A 20,098-nucleotide genomic window follows, 5' to 3' on the forward strand; every position below is an offset into this window, starting at 1 on the left:
TGTGATGTGCTGCATAACTTCATGGATAGGAGCCATGAAAGGGACTCACAGAAATGTAGATGTCCCCAATCATTAATCCATACAGATTAGATTAACTTTATTTTATTAATCAATATAAGCAACATCGGTCTTTTCTGTGTGTTTTTCTGTGTGTGTTCGTACTAGCTTGGGTGTGTGGGAAACACGTCTCTGTTTTTCTTTCTTTTTCGTTTCATGAAAACAAACCGATAATCCTACATTTTCCTGATAAGATAACATAGATTTGTGTCATGCACAGAACAGGCATGGCAATATCTTTATCTATTAATTATCTATTAAATATGCAGATAAAGCAAAGACAGGCGAGACACAAAGTACCAATCTATTTAATTGTTTATTTAACAATGCATGCCAGACATGATCCTATTCACATTGAAGAATATAGATTTGTATTTGCATCCAAATACTTACTATTTCAATTTCAGATTATAACCTCTCTGTGTCTTTCTTTGAGTTATCTTTACAGGGCACCTCTGTACACTCTGAATGGAAGAACTGCATGCATTTAAATAAAAATAAAATAAATTGTGACCATCAAACGGCTAGGTCCCTTTCAGTTGCAAAAGTACAATATCAGCTATTATTGCAGAAAAAAAATGTGCGTCAGCTCTCTTTAGCTTATGAGTCACAGGTCATCATAAGAGGGAAGCAAATTATCATCATATGATTATGAATCCAAAAAACTGTAGGATACAGTGTAGCAAAATATTTAAAAAATACTGTACATTGAGATTCCTTAAAATTGTGTTGTGTTGGCATGCCTCCTTGTTATAAGAGTCATCGACATGTCTGGGCTACCACCCAGTTAATGCGCAAACAAACATACTGCAGACGTGCACACTTCCCATAAAAGCCTGCCCATTAACAGCCATGTCAGCATATCACAAAGCAGTAATTAGAATCATGTACACAGGTGTTTGGCAGTGCCCTGGACTAAGATGAATAAGACATATGTCATTTATTTTTTCACTACTGGCAAGATAAATATATTCTATTTTAAAAAGTAAAAAGCATCTAAACTTGGAGTCAGACATCTGTTTTTTTACTTAGGGATGCAAAGCTGCGTTGAGCTGTATAACCCTTGGCTGCCATATCTGCATACACCACAGGTCAGTAGAGCACAACTTAGCTTGTATCCATTTGGTTTGGCAAAGTTTGGTTCAGTCTGTAAAGATAATTTGTTCATCACTAAAGTCGTTTCTATTATTACTAAATTATACATAAACCTAAAAAAAATACTAATTATTTGTACTTTGGGGAATTTAAAGTTCATTCATATACTATTGCCATTTGTGAAGACATAAACCACAGTTTTAATTTACAGTTTCCCTATATGATACCCGAAGTTTCTGGGTTAGACTCGTGAAGCACAGTGATTAATGTGAAGCCTTCTGCTGAAGACAGTCATATATTTCTTTCATTCTTTCTGTCCAGCACCACTTTATGATGTACATACTACCTTGCATCACTGTGGTAATGTTGTCCCTGAGCACTGACTTGGGGTCAGCCTTTCCCCTCTAAAACACGCAAATCTGTTGAGTAAATTGAAAATCTCATACTTCAAATGTACTAAACAGCTATAAATCTGTGTTACTTCCCAATCTGTCCAAATTACATGATCATACTGACCATGTGTCCACAGTGTTGATGTTATACTTACTCGGATTAAAGGGGTATTCCACTGGTTTAAAATATAAATGCCAGGTTACTTATCATGAACACAGTTGTGTAATGTAGATGTAGTAGTCTTCTGAGGTCTGGAAAAATAACCCTGATATTTGCTGAGGCTTGAGAGTTCACATGTGCCAAAGAAAATATTTATTATTGGCCGCTAAAAATTTGAAGAATGAATGCCTTAGTCATCCAGAGAAGGTACATCAAAAGATGCTATTCGTTTGCACTATGGGAATTGCAGAATCCAGTTAAACCCATATTGGACACACATCCCCAAAAAAGGATAGGTCAATATTTGCTGCTTTGATATTTGCATCACTTTTAAAAACCAGAATCCTGTAAATAAGGTGCAGTATTGAATTGCTGGAATACCCCTCTAATGTTGGAAAGTTACTATGAACAGTCTGGATCATCAACTACATTTGGTTGTGACAGAGACAAAAGTAAATTCATTCAGTTTAAGCAAGAAAATAGACAAACTACAACAGCAACAACTTTATGGTGACACAACTTCCCGTCTCATTTTTATGTGCAAATAGTTATTTCTTCATTTATGAAACCGTTACTCTCAGTGAGAACCTCTTTGTATGTGTGTTTTAATTGATTCAAACAAATGTCCGTACAAACAATGATAGAGTCTACCAAGAACAACAACCCTCCTACTCTGTGTGAGAAGTGTTTAAAGAGAATAAAGGTCTGAAAAAGGAACATGTTGGAAATAAGTACTGATATGATATGATTAAGGAAAGAGAAAGATGAGAAATTTCACAGATATTTGAATCACTTCAGTCTGCACATACTCCATCCATGCCAAAAAGGCACCAAAAGTTTGGTATACTGGCAACTGCGTATTGCCATGTCAACATTACAATAGAAAATTCTCATAAGCGGCATAACAATAAAAACTACTTTAAATACTTTAAATATGAAATGTACAGTATATAAGACAACCCTATAATTAATAAATTATATAATACATCAGCATTTAGTGCATGTAGATGGTCATCACGATTTATTAAATTTAAAAGCTTAATTAGAAAATACTCAAAATCTGACAAAAATATCACTGAGAAGATATAAATATTAATTTTGTCATTCAAACAGGCATTTACTGTAATTATCAATTATGAGCAAGAGAATGTCAATAAGTAGAATCAATCTCAAAATAAATGCAACATGATTAAACTTAATTGTAATAGTGATTAAATATAAAACAACATAAAAAAATCTGTAAGAATTCTATTATTTTCACCTACAGAATCTTATCTTTACAAAGCTATCAGAGTAGGACATCTTCTCCCCTTCCAGACTTCTTCTTATAAAAAAGAGAGAGAGGTTTTGAAACACTGGATTTCATCTTTTACCAACTCTGTGATTCCTCCTTCAAGTCCCACCTTTCTTAAATCTCAATTAAAAATGCATAAACTTTGCAGCTTATTCTCAACTTTTTTTCTTTAAAGTACATTTATAATTAAGCTCTGCCTTCTAAAACTGTCCTTGACCTGTATGTGATTTATTATGGATTTATGTGGGTGAAGATTCTCAATCATCCAAGTTTGTTTATCTGAAGATTGAATCCTCTTTCCTCTTGGTTAAAAAACATTTCACTACTTCCAAGCATCCAAGCAGCTTCTTCCGTCTGAATAAAGTGGCTAGGGAACCAAGTTATTTTAGGGCTTTGCACTGTGGTGCAGGGACCTGATGACTCTTAGTTTGTGTTGCAGTGGGTGGTGGGAGTCAAACTGTGGGTACCGGTCCAGGTGTTTCCTTTAGATTTCAATTTCTAGATTGCCACAAAGCCCAACGTTCACTGTGCAGTCCAGGAAGGCCAATCTGTTGTCATTGGTGTCCTCCCTGATGAACTTGATGTTGTTGTCAACTGCATTAAAAGCCTGTATCTCCTGGATCTTGATCTTCACTCAGGTGTCATTTTTCATGCTGCCCTTTCATCCGTCCCCAGAAAAATTAAGACCACTTCACACATTTACTCAGGAGTTTAGGGGGTTAGGGTTGTAATCGTTACATCTTGATGACTCCACCCTGTTCCCGCCTCCAAGCTTAACAAGCCTATTCAGGCCAGGGTGGAACAAAGGCCTAATCTAGAGGATATGATTAGGTTCCATAAGCACTTTATTCAGACTGAAGAAGCTGCTTGGATAAGTAGCGAAACCTTTCTAACTAAGAAGAATAAATGCCAGTTGACATGATTTCGATCTTCAGATGATGGACTTAGTCACTGTTTTTTAAAGCCTTCTTTTGCAGTGGCTGGCTTTGAATGCAAGTAAACAAATACAAGAGAGAAGCAAATGATATTTATGGAATAAATGAAGGACGGATCATTAGGTAAAGATGGATGTAAGATCATTGCAATATATGCCACTGTCAAAACCTGAAGGAGGAGGGCTACAGCTGGTTGAGTGGAAGGATTTTTGGTGTTAGGTGCAGGCAAAGAAGGTTCACATCAGGTTTACCCAGCAAGCTTTGCTTCTCAAAAAGGCTAACAGAGGCCTCTTGTCCCCATTTTTTTTGCAATTGCACTTGTTAAAGCTCTCAGTTCATGTCTGAGGATCAGGTTTTCTAGTGATAGGTGTGATTTCACTGACTGTGAATGTGTGCAGACATGAAAATATACATGTGAATGTCTATATGCACTTCATAAAACCCTTCTTTCTTATTTCCTTTCCTATGCTTTGGCCTTTAGCATACTGGCTACCCTCATTTACTCTCTTTATTTCATTCAGGCTTATGCCTTAAATCAGTCCACCAAGCACAAGATTGTTGACACCTGCTAATTTCAGTCTTCACATGTTGTTTCTTGCTTTATCCTGATAATAACTGAGCTTTTCACACTTATCACATGGCTAATCAACTGAGTTCCAGTCACTGCATGCACAGACCGCTGACATTGGATAGCTGTGACTAAAGACATGTGATCGACTTCTTTTGACTGGAGTAAGTTCTTTCTTTTTCTAGCTGAACTGGCAAAACAAGAAACAGATTCAGTAAATATGCTACAATATGTGAACAATAGACAAATGTTGTTGTTGTTTTTTTTAAAGTGATAAATATTGATTAATTGAAAGGTGTATTTGTGTATCCAGAGGTAATTAGTTGCTATGTTACAGCCACATCCAGTGCATCCAAGAGGGACAATAGTCCTCAGTGGTTCCAAAGATGACACTGAATCCTTTATGATACAGCCAGACATCTTATCTTCTTTCTGTTTTCTAATGCTGGGGTTTTACAAGGTGGAGTCAGGATTGTATGAAGTGAGGAAAATGTATTTGAAGTGAAAATTGTGTGACTCTCTGCGAACACCAAATTGTTTTTCTTCTCTCCATCTCTCAGACTTGACACTTTCTACCATTTAATGCAGGTACGAGTAACAGTTTGCTTTTTCTCTAACATGTTTTGATGTGTGATGTAACAGAGTGACAGATGTCCACTTGATGTGAAGGTGGGTGGAAGACATACAGTACAATTACACCTTCCATTGAGTTATCTTAGCTACAAGAGGAGGTAAGAACTAGTCTAGATTCATAGCTCTTAGTTTTGGACTGGTGTACAATGGGACCCAAAATAACCTATACTTGCCCCCTGACTCATCATTTAGAGTAAAGTTGCCCTCCAGCACTGACTATGAACAAATACTAGTCTTTTCTAACCTAAAACATTGAAACTGTAGATCTGCTCCACATCAGCATCTAAGGGAAACTTCACCCTGCTTCCACGTTTGCCTGTGGCCCTTTCAGGTATCCTCCCTGGCCCCAGTGTGTGAGCATACTGACCAGTGTTGTCACGTGTAATTCTGTCTCTCAAAGCTGCGAAAAGCGGATGGAGTGGCTAGCTTTCTCATGGAGAGGCTGTCAGTCTTGGCTGCTTCAGGCCGTGCTCCAGACTTACTCCTGAGGAAGGGGTTTCTGGTTCCTGCCAGACCCCGCCCCCCTGGCCCAGGCCCCCTGTCTCCCCCCAGACCCGGTCCCCTCTCCATCCTCTCACTCACTGACAGGCTCTTCCTGTGCGGAGGGGCCAGTGTGACAGAAGGATGGGAGTCATCTGAGGAGCAGCTGTTTGCTCGCTCTAGCTTGGAGAAGGGGGAGCAGAGAGGAGCTCCGCCAGGCCCACCAAGACCCCCTAGGCGAGGGGTGCCAGGGGCTGGAATCAGGTCCTCAGGGTCCTCTGGATCAGACTCTGTATGACTAAGCTCTGCCTCTCTCTCTGGGTGAGAGGAACCAATGTCTGACGGCTTATCAAAGGGGAATGAGGTGGATCCTCCGGGGGACTGTGAGCGTTCTGCAGGAGTGTATGGAGCTGAGACACAGCGTGTATCAATGCAGTCAGTAATGCTGGTGTACTCTGCAGCTTTTACCTGAACTCCTGCCCCCATTCCACCGTAACATCCTCTAGGTGTGAACATGAGGCTGTGGGATTTGACTAGAGGAGGCTCATCTAGAAATGCTGTGCCTGCTGTAGAGAGGTAGCGGCTGCTCTTAGAGCGTTCAAGCAGCCCTGCTGAGGGAGGTGGTGATGGTTCTGTGTCCCAAGGAGCTAAGGAAGCGTCTGGTAAAAGGTGGGCAGAACAAAATGACAAATCGGCCGCTGCACTGTCATCAAACATTGCTCCAGCCGTGCCGCTGCTGCCTGCGCCGCCCTCCGAGAGCCTGTCGCCCAAACCGCTGGTTGCAGCGCTGCTGAAGTCCCGGCCTCCCTGCAGCACCGTCTCCATGGTGTCAGACTGCACGGAGGAGTCTCTCTGGAGCTGTGGGATCACACGGAGAGGATCCAGAAAGACCTCCGCAGGCCCCACCTCCTCAGAAGTTGAGACATAGATATCAATGCATGATGATGGACGGTGCTGCTGGGAGACCGACAGCGTCGCCAGGGGAAGGGGCTTAGACTCCTTGGGGGCCGCAGATGAGGAGACAGATTGGGAGCTGTTTGCTCGGTGAAGACTGAGTGAGCGCTCTTTGAAGAAGTTCTCGGCTCGTTCAGCTCCACTTGAACGTTCACTGCCACGACCCACTCCAACATAAAATGACTGGCTCCTTGTCCGTGTAGCTATGCCAGTAGGAGTAGGAGGGGACATGGAGCCTTCAGTTGTTCCCTCCAGGGCCTCCTGTAAGCGGTAAGTATTCCCCTCTGTGCTGTTAAAGCTACTTTGACGAAGGATGTATGCTGCTTCTGGGCACTCACCCTGGCGGAGTATGTATGCAGAGTCTGTGCAGTCAGATGAAGTACGGGAACGCACTTTGTTGACCTCACCCCGTTCAACCCCTGTCACACGCTCCAGCGCTACTGCAATCCGTCCAATCAGCTCCTCCATTTGGGCCAGGCGAATATCAACAGTCTGCAGTGACGCCTTCATGAAATGTTCCCTCTCATTGACTTCCTCCAGACGCATTGCCATGTTCTCCACCCTGATAGAGTAGAGAAAAAAGGAAACAAAAGACATTAAAGATAAGAATAACAGGGACATACTGTGCTGAAAAGACAACAAAACAAAATTGTTTCCAGGGACAGAATTGGCTGAAATGGCACACAGTGGTATTTAGGGATAAACAAGGAATACAAGTGAGTTCTACAACTCACTGTCGTCCGAGGATTATTCTATAATGTGTAGTCTCTAAGCTGTGTGTACTATCCTGCAGCATGTGAAATTCTAAATGCCGTTTATGTGTTATCAGATTGTCTTTTTCCTCTCAAGTTGCTGTGTGTTGTTGCTCTCTTGACCAAAAGACAAAGGAAAATAATATCAATAATGACGTATGAGAACTATTGCTAGAAGGGCAAAATACAGACATATTTGTTCAGCGTAGCATTGTGTGACCTTTCAGAAGTGACTCTGATCCGCTCATCATTAGAGGAATGGAATCTGTCGTCTTTTTCTCTGAAGTACTCCTCGATACATTGCTCTTCAAAGTCATGGACTTTCTTTAACTCATCCTCTGTGATGAAAAGCTCTGCAGACAAAAGGGACAGTAAAAGTGTTTAGGGTAATAAACTAATAATGTCTGGAATGTCCAAATTACAAACACTGTGCTAATTATTTGGAATCATTATTATTTCAAAAACACTGCTAAAGCACTAACAACAGAATATGAATGAAAATAATGTACAGTGATCGGAACCAGCTACAGCTCTGAATAAACTCATGCTCACACGGTCATGTCCATCCTCAGTTTTATCTGTCACTTACTCAGTCCATAATCCCTTTCGTCGTCGTCATGCTTGCGCCAGCGACAACACAGGTGCTTGAGGACCATGGTTATGTGGCTGAAGATGATGAGAGGTGGAGGAAGGACTGGGCGCTCATGGAAGGTCATAATGAGCTGATAGCGCTGAAACTTCCAAACCTGGTTGGAAATGGACTTCACCTCGAAGAATGTATTACTATAAAGGTGGACAGCCACAGCCAAAAATGCCATACCAATAAATAAATTTTAGTAAACTGAATAAAGTCAGATCATGTGCTAATTATAGCTATATTGCAAAGGCAAATTCAGACTCCAAAGTGTATGTGGAGAAATTAATGCAGCAGAGACCAAAATATAATGCGATTAAACAATTTTGCTATTGTTTTGTTTTTTTGTTTTTTTATTTGCACGTCTCATTAACTACTCTAACAAATGATGAAAACAGTATGATCACCCTTGCAACATAGATTATTCAGTGACACAATAGCAGATCATTAGCATGATAATGTCTCTATGGAAGAAGCACCATCCCATCAAATGTGCTACTAGCCTCTAATGACTGCGGCTTAACACAGCCAAAACAGAAGCTCGTGTTGTTTCTCTTTTCTCTCTCTTTCTCACACACACACACACACACACACACACACACACACACACACACACACACACACACACACACACACACACAGAACTCAGTTATGTCATCATTATCATTATGCTGCCAAAATAAGCATGTTTCAGATCCTGAGGTATCTGTCAATTATTAAAGGTGGCAGACTGAAACTATTAGAGTTTACGTACTTGAACACAGCTATGAGCAGGTTGACTAGCAGTATGTTGGCCACCAGCAGATAGCAGGCCATGATGGCTGGGACAATCCAGGCACCTGTCTTACAGGGAGGCAGAGCCACCACCCCCCCATCATCTGTAGTAATGTTCTGCCCACAGGGGGCTGCACAACACCAAAAAATAAACACACACATACAAGTTAATTCAAGGCAAACAATGTCTTTTGAGTCTTGAATCCATCACAATAGTAGAAAACGTTCACAAAAACTATGAAGACATGCAGACACAGAACATAGACAGATGAAAGTGTACACTCAAGAGAAGTCAAAGCTAAAAACTATAATAAAATAAAAAGAAAACATTCATAGAAATGTACAGGACCCAACAAACAAAGAGACAAGCAGACCTGAAAATACCACACAAAATGCATAACTACATATTTTGCAAACAAACAAGAAGCATAATACATTGTTATGCTTCTTTTCTTAAAGAGGGAACTAGAGACAGAGTGGATATTATTATGGCAGGGGCCTATGTTCAGAAAATGTGCATCTGAAAACAAAATACATAAAAACACATTCATCATGTATCATCACAATTTGTGTTCCCAATATATTTAAACATGTAGCCAATGTTTTAAATATATTGTCACATGTGTGAGCCATAGCTTCATTCAGCAATGGTTGATTGCTCTGAATCATTTGATGTACTTAGGATACATAGTATGTTTTTTCCATCTGTGATGGTTCAGTTGCTGTGATCTAGGGAACATTCAGCATTTGTTCTTTGTTTGTTTGCCTTTGAGATTCATTATAGTTATGTTCATCATTGATTCAATTGTTTCACACAATGCAGCCCAAAGACAGAGAACTGAAGTAATTAATTGTTGTTGCTGTTTTTTTTTAACCTTAAAAATTTGGATTTAAAAACTCTGACAACTGAACCACGTGAAAAAACAGATTATAGACGATGAAAGGTGGCTGATAAATATGTTCTGGTGTTGATGTGTTTATTTTTGATTATTCCTGTACAATGTGATATTTACGTTTCAGTTTCAATGGTTTAGTATGTTAAATGTGGGTTATATTCATGGAAATAAATTTAGCAATGTTGCAATTGGTCCAGTAAGAAGCTGAGCCGGCGTAAGGGGAAGGTGACATGGTTGACGTGACAGATGGTGTTAACATGGCAGGGTCACTTCTTCAAATTATACTAACTCATGAACAACGGAAATAAATCAAGGAATATCAAATATTAAGACTTTGATAGTTCCTCTTGTTGTTCGAATGTGGAGAAAAATAAGAATGACAGCAGAAAAAATTTGAAAAGTGCTACTGCCATGTAACAGTGCCATTTGCAAGCCAGAACCAAAATTAGTCAGGAAAAAAGTTGCTTACAGGTTATAGCCTTGGGTCAAACTACTGAAAAGCTAGGTAGTCTCATAAAACAGGTCATGATTTGACTGGTATCTTTCTTTTCACAGAAAATGCTGCTGATATGTGGCAGTTGACCCCAGATGCCAACACATGAAGGCAACTCTAACCATAGAGCATGTGGAGCTGCATGCACACTTTGTCTCAAGTGGCGTCTAGTGGTAGGAGTTGGCATGACATGGTGGTAATGTGAGGATGATGAAAGAGGTGGGACAGGTAGATGTGGTTAAATTGACGTCTATGTTTATAGATTTACTGGAATTTTGACTGCACTGGGCAGTGTGGGATGGACCATTATTACGCCAGCTTCCGTGAGTTCGTAAGTAATTTTCGACCAGCCAGAGTTTTTCATTCAGCCTTTGCTGTAACTTCCTACTATTCTTATCTGAAACAAAGAATGAAAACATTATTTCAGATCTCTTCTCTTTGGGCCACGCCTCACAATATGTACACACCATCATATATACTACCATACATATAGACAACAAAACAGCACAGGAATACACTTTCACTCTCAGGACATTTTCTCACAGACACCGTTCAGTCTCTTTCTGATATATTGAGTGAAAATGTCACTATGAAATAATGCAGGGACCAAAAAGATCAAGACAAAGTGACTCTAAATGGCAACAATCTGATGCAAGAACCCGAGTAACTTCATAAAACCATAATGCAAAGATAGTGGTATAGAAACACAATCTGTCAGGAATTTCCCTTCTTCAAAATCTTTGGATGTGTAATTCTTCTAATAAAATATATTTGAATATTTATGCAATATTAGGTGATCTTGCTGGATCTTTTTAACCGCCAATGGAATTATTTGGCTAACACTGTCTGTATGTCTAAACACAATGAACACAAATGAAGTTTATTCAGTAGCTCTTATACTCTGGCCTAGAACTTACGGTCAATCTGGTCAGCAAACACTTCTCCGTATATCATCCAGTAAGGCATAAAGAAGATGTTCCTGGCTAGCATCCAGGATGGGTCTTCATTAGGGTTTAGGATAGCTTGCCGTGCCACCCCAAAACTCATCAGCACCACCAACATGATGATCACAAAATACATCATGTCGATCATCTGACACAGGGAGGGGGATAGAGTAAGGTTGTATATAAGAAGAGAAATAATAAGAAGCAGTTAGTATGAATGTTTAAAGAAAGGAACGATGATTAAACAAGAATGAATGAATACATTGAAAAAGCAGTAATGAGGCCAAACAGGGGAACAAAGCAAAGAGAGAGTGTGCTGGTCTGTTACAGCTAGAATTGCTGTTAAAGTTTGATGAATGATGGTGTGAATTTGCTTTTTTGATTACTATCCCTCGCAGAGTCTTAGTTGGTCAATCGAACTTCACTTTAGTTTGTTCTGCAATGAAACCTGAAGTCAATATTTAAAATGCATTTAATTTGGTTTCCCAGATTGATTCTGGAAGTACTCCGAACTGAATTGGGAGAAAACACTTCCCCTGTGCTAATTTATATTCCAATTTATAAGCTAATTTATAAGGGTGTAAGTCATAGTCTTTCCCAAAAGATAAAAAACATCTTAGATGTAGTCACAATTTTTACAGAAAAATTGGAGCTAAAGTTGTCAGTCTAACTATGATTACTTTGTTATAATCATGATAATGATGGGGCTGCTTCAGCTTTTTACTTTATGCAGCATTTGTTTTTCTTTATTACTCTTAACTTGTGTGATTTGCAGACCAGTTATTGGAGAGCTGTAACATCTTATGTATATGGCAGTTACTTGATTAAGTCACCAAATGCAAATTGCTCCCTCCCTCTAATTGCTGATTATCATATCAAAAAGAGTGTGCGTTCAGTGGTACACAGCTCATGTCAAAGACATGAACATCAAACAGATACAAATTTGGGCCTTTGATCCCTTTTTTAGTTTTGTCTTTATGTACATATCAGAGGTTCTGATCTTGTGCTCTTTGAGATCAAACATTAAGGTTGAGAGCCACACAATCTCCATGGAGACAGGCCCTGCCCACCACATCCAAATTAAACTTCAGTAATCATGGAATTCAGTTATCATGCTGAGTGAAGTCAGAAGGTACAGTCCGTTAAAAGTGAAGAGAAAAACGTGTGAGTTACTGTGAAAAGACAGAAAGACAGACGGAGCTTGTCTTGTCTCACCATTTTGCCAATCATCATCACATAGGGACCCAGGTACTTGTTGACTCCAAAGATGTCAAGCAGCCGGATGTACCAATAGATGATGTTAACGCAATATATGACCCGCCCATAGCTCATGAGCGGTGGCTCCTGGAGACGCAGAACCATGCCCACAGAGAATATGAGGATGGCCATGAGGTCTGTGATGTTCCAATACTCCTGCAGCCACACCTTCACTTTCTGCAACAACTTTCCTGGCTCAGACATCAGGATCTGTAAGAGGGTTAGGAGGGGAAATTAGTAGAGAAAGAAAAACAAGAGGTTGAATATCATCTGCAGGGATGATGATAAAAGTGTTTAGAAACACAGCGACTAAAGAGTAAACGGGATACCAACCCACACAGGGACTGAAATAGAAGAACAGAAAAATATGAATGCATTATAGCACAACCACCATAAGAGGGCAGTGTGAGTTCATCAATGAGTGAATCAAAATTTCTGAGCAGGTATTTTGCAGCTGTGAACGACTGATTAATGCATTTCATACACTTACAGTACAAACACAGCCATAGAGTAAAGCTGAATTAGACATTGAGTCCACATCAAATAAGGCCATATGCGTTTTCTATTTACTTTTTCTTTTTTCTTTACCCATATCTGTTTCCTGCCATCGTTTATACCCTCCTCTCAACCCCTCCTCTCAACCCCTTGAGTTTCCCTTTCTGCTTCTGCTTCAGATCAGCAATTCCCCTATTTATTATGAGGCGTTTTATGATATGGGCACAATGTGTAGCCTCTGCCCACATTCAACTCTTTATTTTGTTTTCATTAGAGTTCTGTACTTATGGGGCACATCTACACGCAACCATTGCTAGAATCTTTTTTACCTCTCTCATCTTCTCAATGCCGTTGGTGAAGATGTAAGCGATGACAATCCATTCTTGAGGAGAAGGCCATAGGTCCATCTTGACCAGAACAATGTAGTTGAACAACATCAGGTAGCCAACATATGCCATCTATGTGAAAGCACAACAGCAGGGGGAAATCAGCAGGATGACATTTATGGCCATATGGTTCTGTTTGAGTGTATAAATAAATAAGTTATATTCTTTCTGCATACAAAATGGCTCAAAGGGTGAAAAGGGGTTTTGTATGTGACTGCTCAAATTAAAACCTTGTTTAAGGAATGATTGGACCTCATTAAATCTTTGTTTAATTCAGGTTTCTTCACATTTGATAATCTGATTGCTGTACCTCCACAGTGTGCCTGAAATTGTCCATTATGTGTCTCCTGAAGCTGAATATATTTAAGTCCCAGTCAGGTTTACACTTAACAATTTCCTGCATTTATTTATGCATTTTGGCTCATCAAGATTCAGATTAGATCAAAGATCAATAATAATGCAAGCCTAACTATCCCAAAATTAAGTTGTCATGGCCTGACATATGTACACTAAACATATGAAAATGTAAAATTTATTTTTGCATATGGTTTTCATGAATTAATAATAATAATTCTTTAACTAATAAAATCAGTGCTTAATGTTGAATTAAAATTCAGTTAGGTGAGTGGAGCAGCCCTACATGCTCAGTTAATTATTTTAATAGGTTTGACTCATTTTGCTATAGGCAGGTCAATGATGGATATGATTTCAAACCTGGTAATGAAGTAAAGTTTGACCCTGAGAACGCAACCATCTGATAATATCAGAAGCATATTGTCATTTAACATAAAGGGTAGAACTATAGATCCAGAGAAAAGCAGATGGGATTAAACAAAAGACAGTCAAAATATTTTCTCAACATAAATAAACTCTGAAATCCCTGCTAGTGATAAAGAGATGTTTCCATTCGTTGAGCAAATTGAAATAGCCCAAGACAAGTTACGGAAAATACAACACATACGCTCACAGGCAGATACTGTACAAAACACAAGCTACCCACAAACTTCAAAGACATCTAGATTTGCATAAACTAGTTGAATAGTTCTGTATAGAAAGATGTAAAACCCACATCCTGAACACTTACTTTCTCACATAAGTAAACATTCTGCAGCATTAAATCAAATATCAACTTACTGTAATGTTTAGTGCGGAGTACGTCATGACTCAGAAATTTCAAATGTCCTTGTGTCATCTTTATCTTATTTCTCGTCTTCACTCTCCTACAGTTTATAAACATACTGCTTACATTTATCTCACCATATCTTTTGCAGTAAAACTGGGTAATGACAGGCTGGGACAGGAGCATGACAGTAATAGAGGCACCACTGAAGTAGGAACTAACGGCAGGGAACCCAGCATTGCTGCTGTTGCATAAATACGCTAAACTCAGACAGTGCCAAGTAGAAGCTGGGTATGTAGGTAGTGTTGCTGAAGCTAATACTGACCGTATGAAACCAGAACTTCACAATTGGAGCATTGTAGAACTCGTATATCTTGTGTCCCATGGGGATGAGGCGGTGGCGGTGCTGAACCTCCTCAACATCCTTCTTTCTAGATGTCTCTGTGGTCACCTTGCCCAGCATTGCCTGGGCAAATGCAAACCCCCCGTGGAGCGAAGGAGCAAAAAGTATAAGGGATAAACGGAAGGAGAGTTTGGGAAACAGGACATGTGATGGATTGGAAAGACAGGGAGGAGTGGGGCGTGGAAAGAGAGTGATACAAATATGTGGAAGGGAGGAGACAGGATGGGAAGAGCCAAAAACAAAGAGAAAAGGGGGAGGGAGAAGGTGGGGAGGGCGAGAGGGTTACATTATGGTTTAAAGCACAGTTTTAATATCTTAATCAAAAATGCAAGCACAGGCAATGTCATCATTCCGAAATGTGAAATGTATGTTTGAGGTGGAGTGTTGGGTGAGGGCTGGTTACACGGTATGACACAGACACTCATGGATTTGTGTCTCAGACAACAATTAAGAAGCAAAAGAGAGACAAAGACAATGACAGAGGAAAGACAAAAGAAAAAGATAAGACACACACATATATATAATTTCAATCTGTGACACATTTCCTTATCCATGAGAGAGGGTTTGGAGCCCACTGTTTTTATGGGTCATGGTCTTAATGTCAAAGCAACATGAGACCTCTGAGGGAGTTTATTTATGAAATTGCATTGTATGTTAAAAGTATACTCGACCTGGGCAAAGATAAAAACATTAACAGCTCTATCCAAATATTCGAAATATGCACTGAGTAGTTTGACAAGGTTCCCAGGCCATTGACCAGGTATAATAATGAAAACACCATTGCTATGGCAGGAGCAAGAAATCAAGGAAGAACTCGTGGTCAGTTAGGAATGAAGGGGTTATTCCATTTTTCAGAATATGTGAAACATATACATCGAAGGTTTTGTCCCAGGCACACACAGACAGGGCCTTCAGGGTGAACAGATTCAGATGCCAGTGTGCAAGTTACACCATGCTTTACTGTCATATTGTACTGCACTAGACATGCACATTATCTGTTCAGCAAGTGGAGACGAGCTATCACACATCCATCAAAGTGGGGTTCTCTAAAGCATCTGAGGAATTGGACAATACAATCTCCCTCTGTGGTGCAGCAGTGTGTGTACATCTGTATGAATCTTTATGTGATTCATAAGTATCCGAGCTTGCATTCGTACAGACAGAATCCAGAGCAACAGGATGGGCTCACTGCAAATGCATCCTCTGGTAGCAGGATGTTTTTTTAACAACACTGCACCTCAAGGACTGCATGTGTAAAATGGCTCATTTTGTGAATCTTTGCATTGGTTTGCTGGCTGTGCTTAATGCAGATGGAGAGTATGTACAGTGGAGCTGAAAGGCCTTCAACTTCAGTTCAATCACCTAATGGCACTACCTAAAATCCAGTTTGTGCATTAAAAATGCTTTTCAAATTCCAGTTTTTATTTAAACACACAAAGTGGATCTTGGCTCTCCAGAATTGATTGGATTGAAATGGAACAAGCCCTAATCCTGCTGTACATCCAAGTCTATGCAGATGGACCAACTCTTCTGCTGTGAGCTGGGAGAAGGTGCTCAGACTTTGCATGATTTAGGCTCTGCAGCAGCAGGCGGACACAGTTATATAATGCAAAGCCTGGGCCTCCCATGCTCAGCAGCCAACATGCTGAGTGGTATGCTGCAGCAAGCCATCACTGATGGGAGAGAGTGTGGGGCAGCAATCGGCTAGCATACAGTACTGTACCTCAATCGGAACTGAGCTAGGAGAGAAAGGGGGAAGAAAGAGAAAGAGCTAGGAAGAGGGGAAGAGTTGAAAAACAACGGTGCAAAAGCAACAGAAACAAACGTAAGGAAGCAAAGAGAGAGCTGAACGAAGAACGAGCGGGACCAAAAAGGAAAGGCAGAGTAGAAGAGAAGATGGAAGAAGAACATACACAAGGGAACCCACAAGCGGCGACAGACTGAGACGCTACAACTCCACGACCATGTCTTTGCTGAGACGACGAGAAACAGTAAAGGCTGATTTGGCTGGAAGGATCCAGTTGGCCAGAATAGAGAAACAAGTATGTGTGTGTATGTGTGCACATGTTGTCATCTCGCTGTGGCCAGCAACACCATTGTTTATAACTAGCCAACAAGAGATAATAACGATGGACACTAATTCTGGGTTATGTGCTTAATTATCAGTTTATATTCTCAAAAAAGCATGTGTGTTGTCTCAAGTTTGATGTGTATAGATTCTGAGATGCAGGGCTGAGGTGGGTTCTCTCACCACGGAGTTGTACTGCGTCTCACAGTAAGATCTTACTGTGAACTCCATGTCTTCGTCCTCCTTCTCCTTGACTGTTTTTTCAGGCTCCTCCTCCTCTTTCTCCTGCAGGTAGGCCTCCTGATCCTGGGGCATGTAGGACATCTCATCCTTGTTCTTGAACTCCAGACTCAAGATAGATGGTGGCAGAAGCAGCCCTAATATTACCTGGATGATGGAGGTGGAGGAAGAGGAAAGTTAAAAAGTAGAACTAAGGACACAGATAGTATGGGACAATCCTATCTTCATAATCAGCCTACGACACGCACATGTGAAACTATTATAACACAAATTTACCCTGGTGAGGACCTCACAATCACACACTGATGCCTGGATGGCAAAGCTTTGGTATTTATGACAGCTCAGGAGAGGGCCTTCATCACTGAAGACATTTATAAAAGCATTTGTCCATACAGACAGCAAGAGTACTGTGCTGCCAAAACACATGAGACACACACCCGCAGCATATAAAGGAGGCAGATGTGCTGTAGACCCCTCAGTTATGTAATAGTTAAACAACAAAAGCAAGAGTGAGGTTTTACTAGAGTGGGAAAGTGAAAACAAAGGAAAAGAGTGAAAGCAGTGCACTTGATTATCTCGGCTGACCTGTGAAATTTAGCTGTTTTTGTTTAATTTGTTTATATTTGCTAAATTCGACTATTTTAACCACAGCCCAAAGTGAAGACTGTTGTCAACAGTCATGACAAGGAATCAAAGGTGAAGATTTCAATAATCTGTCTGAAGTTTTGATGTGCTGAGAAGTCAATATACCAATGTTATGAGTTGAAGTGGTCAAGTGTAGAAGCTGACTGTCCTCACAACTACAGCAACTCAAACAGGTGGACACATATTATTCTGACAACATTTGGACAATGTTATTTGCTGTATATCATGAACTCCCAGGGGCACTAAATCTTGTTTGCTCCACTTGTGGTTTCCTTTCTGTCTTTCTGCTCCAGTGAGCTTGCCTTAGCAATGCAATCCGTCCCACCCCCCCTTGAAAAGGCCAAACCATACTTAAAGCACTTGTAGCCTGCCCCTGCTCTTAGCTAGCCAGCCAGACCCATCATCCTGTCTTACTCTCTAAATGAATGAGTGTGAACCCAGTCATCCCTATAACAACTCCCAGGACAACTCTTTATTATAAATAACTTTAACCTCTGATCTGAGCAGATGCGTCCTATCACCCTACTGCCAGACATCTGGAAAACACACATAAGAAATAACTGCTCAAAACTCAACCACCAGTCTTAACTGAAACCTCTCCCCTAGGCTCAAAACGATGTTCACCACATGAGCCTCAATGTAATAAATGTGGGACACCATTTAGGTTTTTTTTAGTAATTAAGGTCAGTTCTTCTGTCCCCTCTGGCCTAACAGAAAGCTTTGCAGGGTTATACTAATGAAGCTGTGGTGGAAGTTAAAGAAAGAGGAAGAGCCACCCAGACATTCATTGCACTAATGTTTCCAAACGTGTACAGTTGTACAATTGTGTTTTTACTTTTAAGCCAGAAACATCGTGAAAAATTAAACTGGCTTAAAACACACACTATGGAAGTTTCAACAACTTCATGTTATTAACCTAACTGCATTATTTGGATTTGTCTAGAATCCAGAGTTAAGATCTTGAGTTGATATTATATAATCGTGAACATGCTGAATAAATAGTTCCATTTTTACTAGTCTTATTTGAGTCATATATATTTAACAAGTAACTACACAGACACATTCTACAGAAAGGTAATCAGCAAGACTCTCCCTTCACATACACACATTTCTACCTGGTAGCTCTGGGAATTTTCTGTAAGCCACTAAACAAATCCACAAGAGCGATTTGGGATGCATCTATGAGAGTTTCTCAGGGAGATGAGATTATATTATTCTATTACCTTTAGGCCTGAGTTCTTGCGCATACGCAAGCGTCCCATCCACATGTCGGTCAGTAACATCTGACTGCAGGTGTGAGCGATGAAATCTCTGTGTTTGGCTGCTACAGCCAGCTGCAGGCAGGTGGCGTTGCTCCAGTTCTTCAGTTCATAAGTCAGCAGCTTCATGGCCATCTGCTCATCCTGTTTATAGGACTGGTCTAGGAGTTCCACTGCCAGCTGGCCAAACTCTCTGGGAAATTATATGCAGGACATATATAGGCACATGGAAGCACAAACTGAGACAGTAATACACTTTACCCACTTGTGAAAATTTATTTGAACTGATCAAAGAATCTCTGATCATGTACCCAAATTTTGGATGAGCTAAATCTGCATAGGCACACACACACACACAAACACATACACACGCACATGCACGCACGCACGCACGCACGCACACACACACACACACACACACACACACACACACACACACACACACACATAAATAATAAAACAGCACATAAGCAACATCCTTTGTGACATGTATACCACATTTAAACAACAAGTAAACACATGTAAACAGCAAGGAAGGTCGACATTCTTACTGGGATGGAATAGAAGGTGTGGAGGAAATGCTCTGAGCATACACACAGACACATTCAACCCCCCCCCCCCCCACACACACACACACACACACACCTAAACACACACTCACACATCCCTTAACACAACTTCACAATATCAACCATTGAGAATTGCAAACAAACATTAAGAGCCACTCCTCCTTGCTCGAGCACTTTAAAACCTCTTCTTTCAGACACTAAAAACGCCAATCAATATTCTGAGATTCAACCTATTGTCAGCCACTGAAAGGACATAATTTTACACAGACACACAACCACATGCACACGCACACAAAAATACACAGTCCAATATTTCACTATACAGGAAATCCGACCTGTGTATTTTAATGGGTATAACAAAGAGCTAACACAGCTGGGGTTTTCAATATTAAAAACAAACCAAAAAAAAAGAAAACACAGCTCACGGTGTCACCGGTACAGTGCACAGCAGAATACAGTGGAACAGTGTTCCATAAGTGGATGGATGAGTTTTTGCCTATACGTGGTTTTATAACATATAAACTTCTAAAAAGTGAACTTAGCAATGTCTTTTTAGAGGATATTCACAAGTACCATGCTAGCAAGATCTTCTCAC

At 40.3% G+C, this 20,098-nt stretch overlaps 1 protein-coding gene across 14 annotated transcripts in view; it reads right to left on the bottom strand.

Annotated features, from left to right (window-relative positions):
- Nucleotides 1–382: 382 nt before the first annotated feature.
- Nucleotides 383–20,098, bottom strand: part of trpm3 (transient receptor potential cation channel, subfamily M, member 3) — a 136,527-nt gene continuing 116,811 nt past the window's right edge. For 4 of the 14 annotated variants that reach the window (XM_067520040.1, XM_067520042.1, XM_067520050.1 and 1 more), the window contains 11 exons: nt 18,899–19,127; nt 17,010–17,177; nt 14,645–14,785; nt 13,143–13,271; nt 12,277–12,528; nt 11,035–11,209; nt 10,386–10,514; nt 8,709–8,859; nt 7,910–8,103; nt 7,541–7,673; nt 383–7,130 (listed from right to left, as the gene is read on the bottom strand). In XM_067520040.1, coding sequence (XP_067376141.1) covers nt 5,510–7,130; nt 7,541–7,673; nt 7,910–8,103; nt 8,709–8,859; nt 10,386–10,514; nt 11,035–11,209; nt 12,277–12,528; nt 13,143–13,271; nt 14,645–14,785; nt 17,010–17,177; nt 18,899–19,127 — 3,322 coding nt within the window. In that variant the 3' untranslated portion in view covers nt 383–5,509. Of the gene's footprint in view, nt 7,131–7,540; nt 7,674–7,909; nt 8,104–8,708; nt 8,860–10,385; nt 10,515–11,034; nt 11,210–12,276; nt 12,529–13,142; nt 13,272–14,644; nt 14,786–16,973; nt 17,178–18,898; nt 19,128–20,098 lie in introns of all 14 variants that reach the window. The other 10 variants (XM_067520038.1, XM_067520039.1, XM_067520043.1 and 7 more) reach the window with 3 other exon arrangements.

The sequence above is a fragment of the Channa argus genome, chromosome 11 (genome assembly GCF_033026475.1).
Source record: "Channa argus isolate prfri chromosome 11, Channa argus male v1.0, whole genome shotgun sequence".
NCBI classification, from domain to species: domain Eukaryota; kingdom Metazoa; phylum Chordata; class Actinopteri; order Anabantiformes; family Channidae; genus Channa; species Channa argus.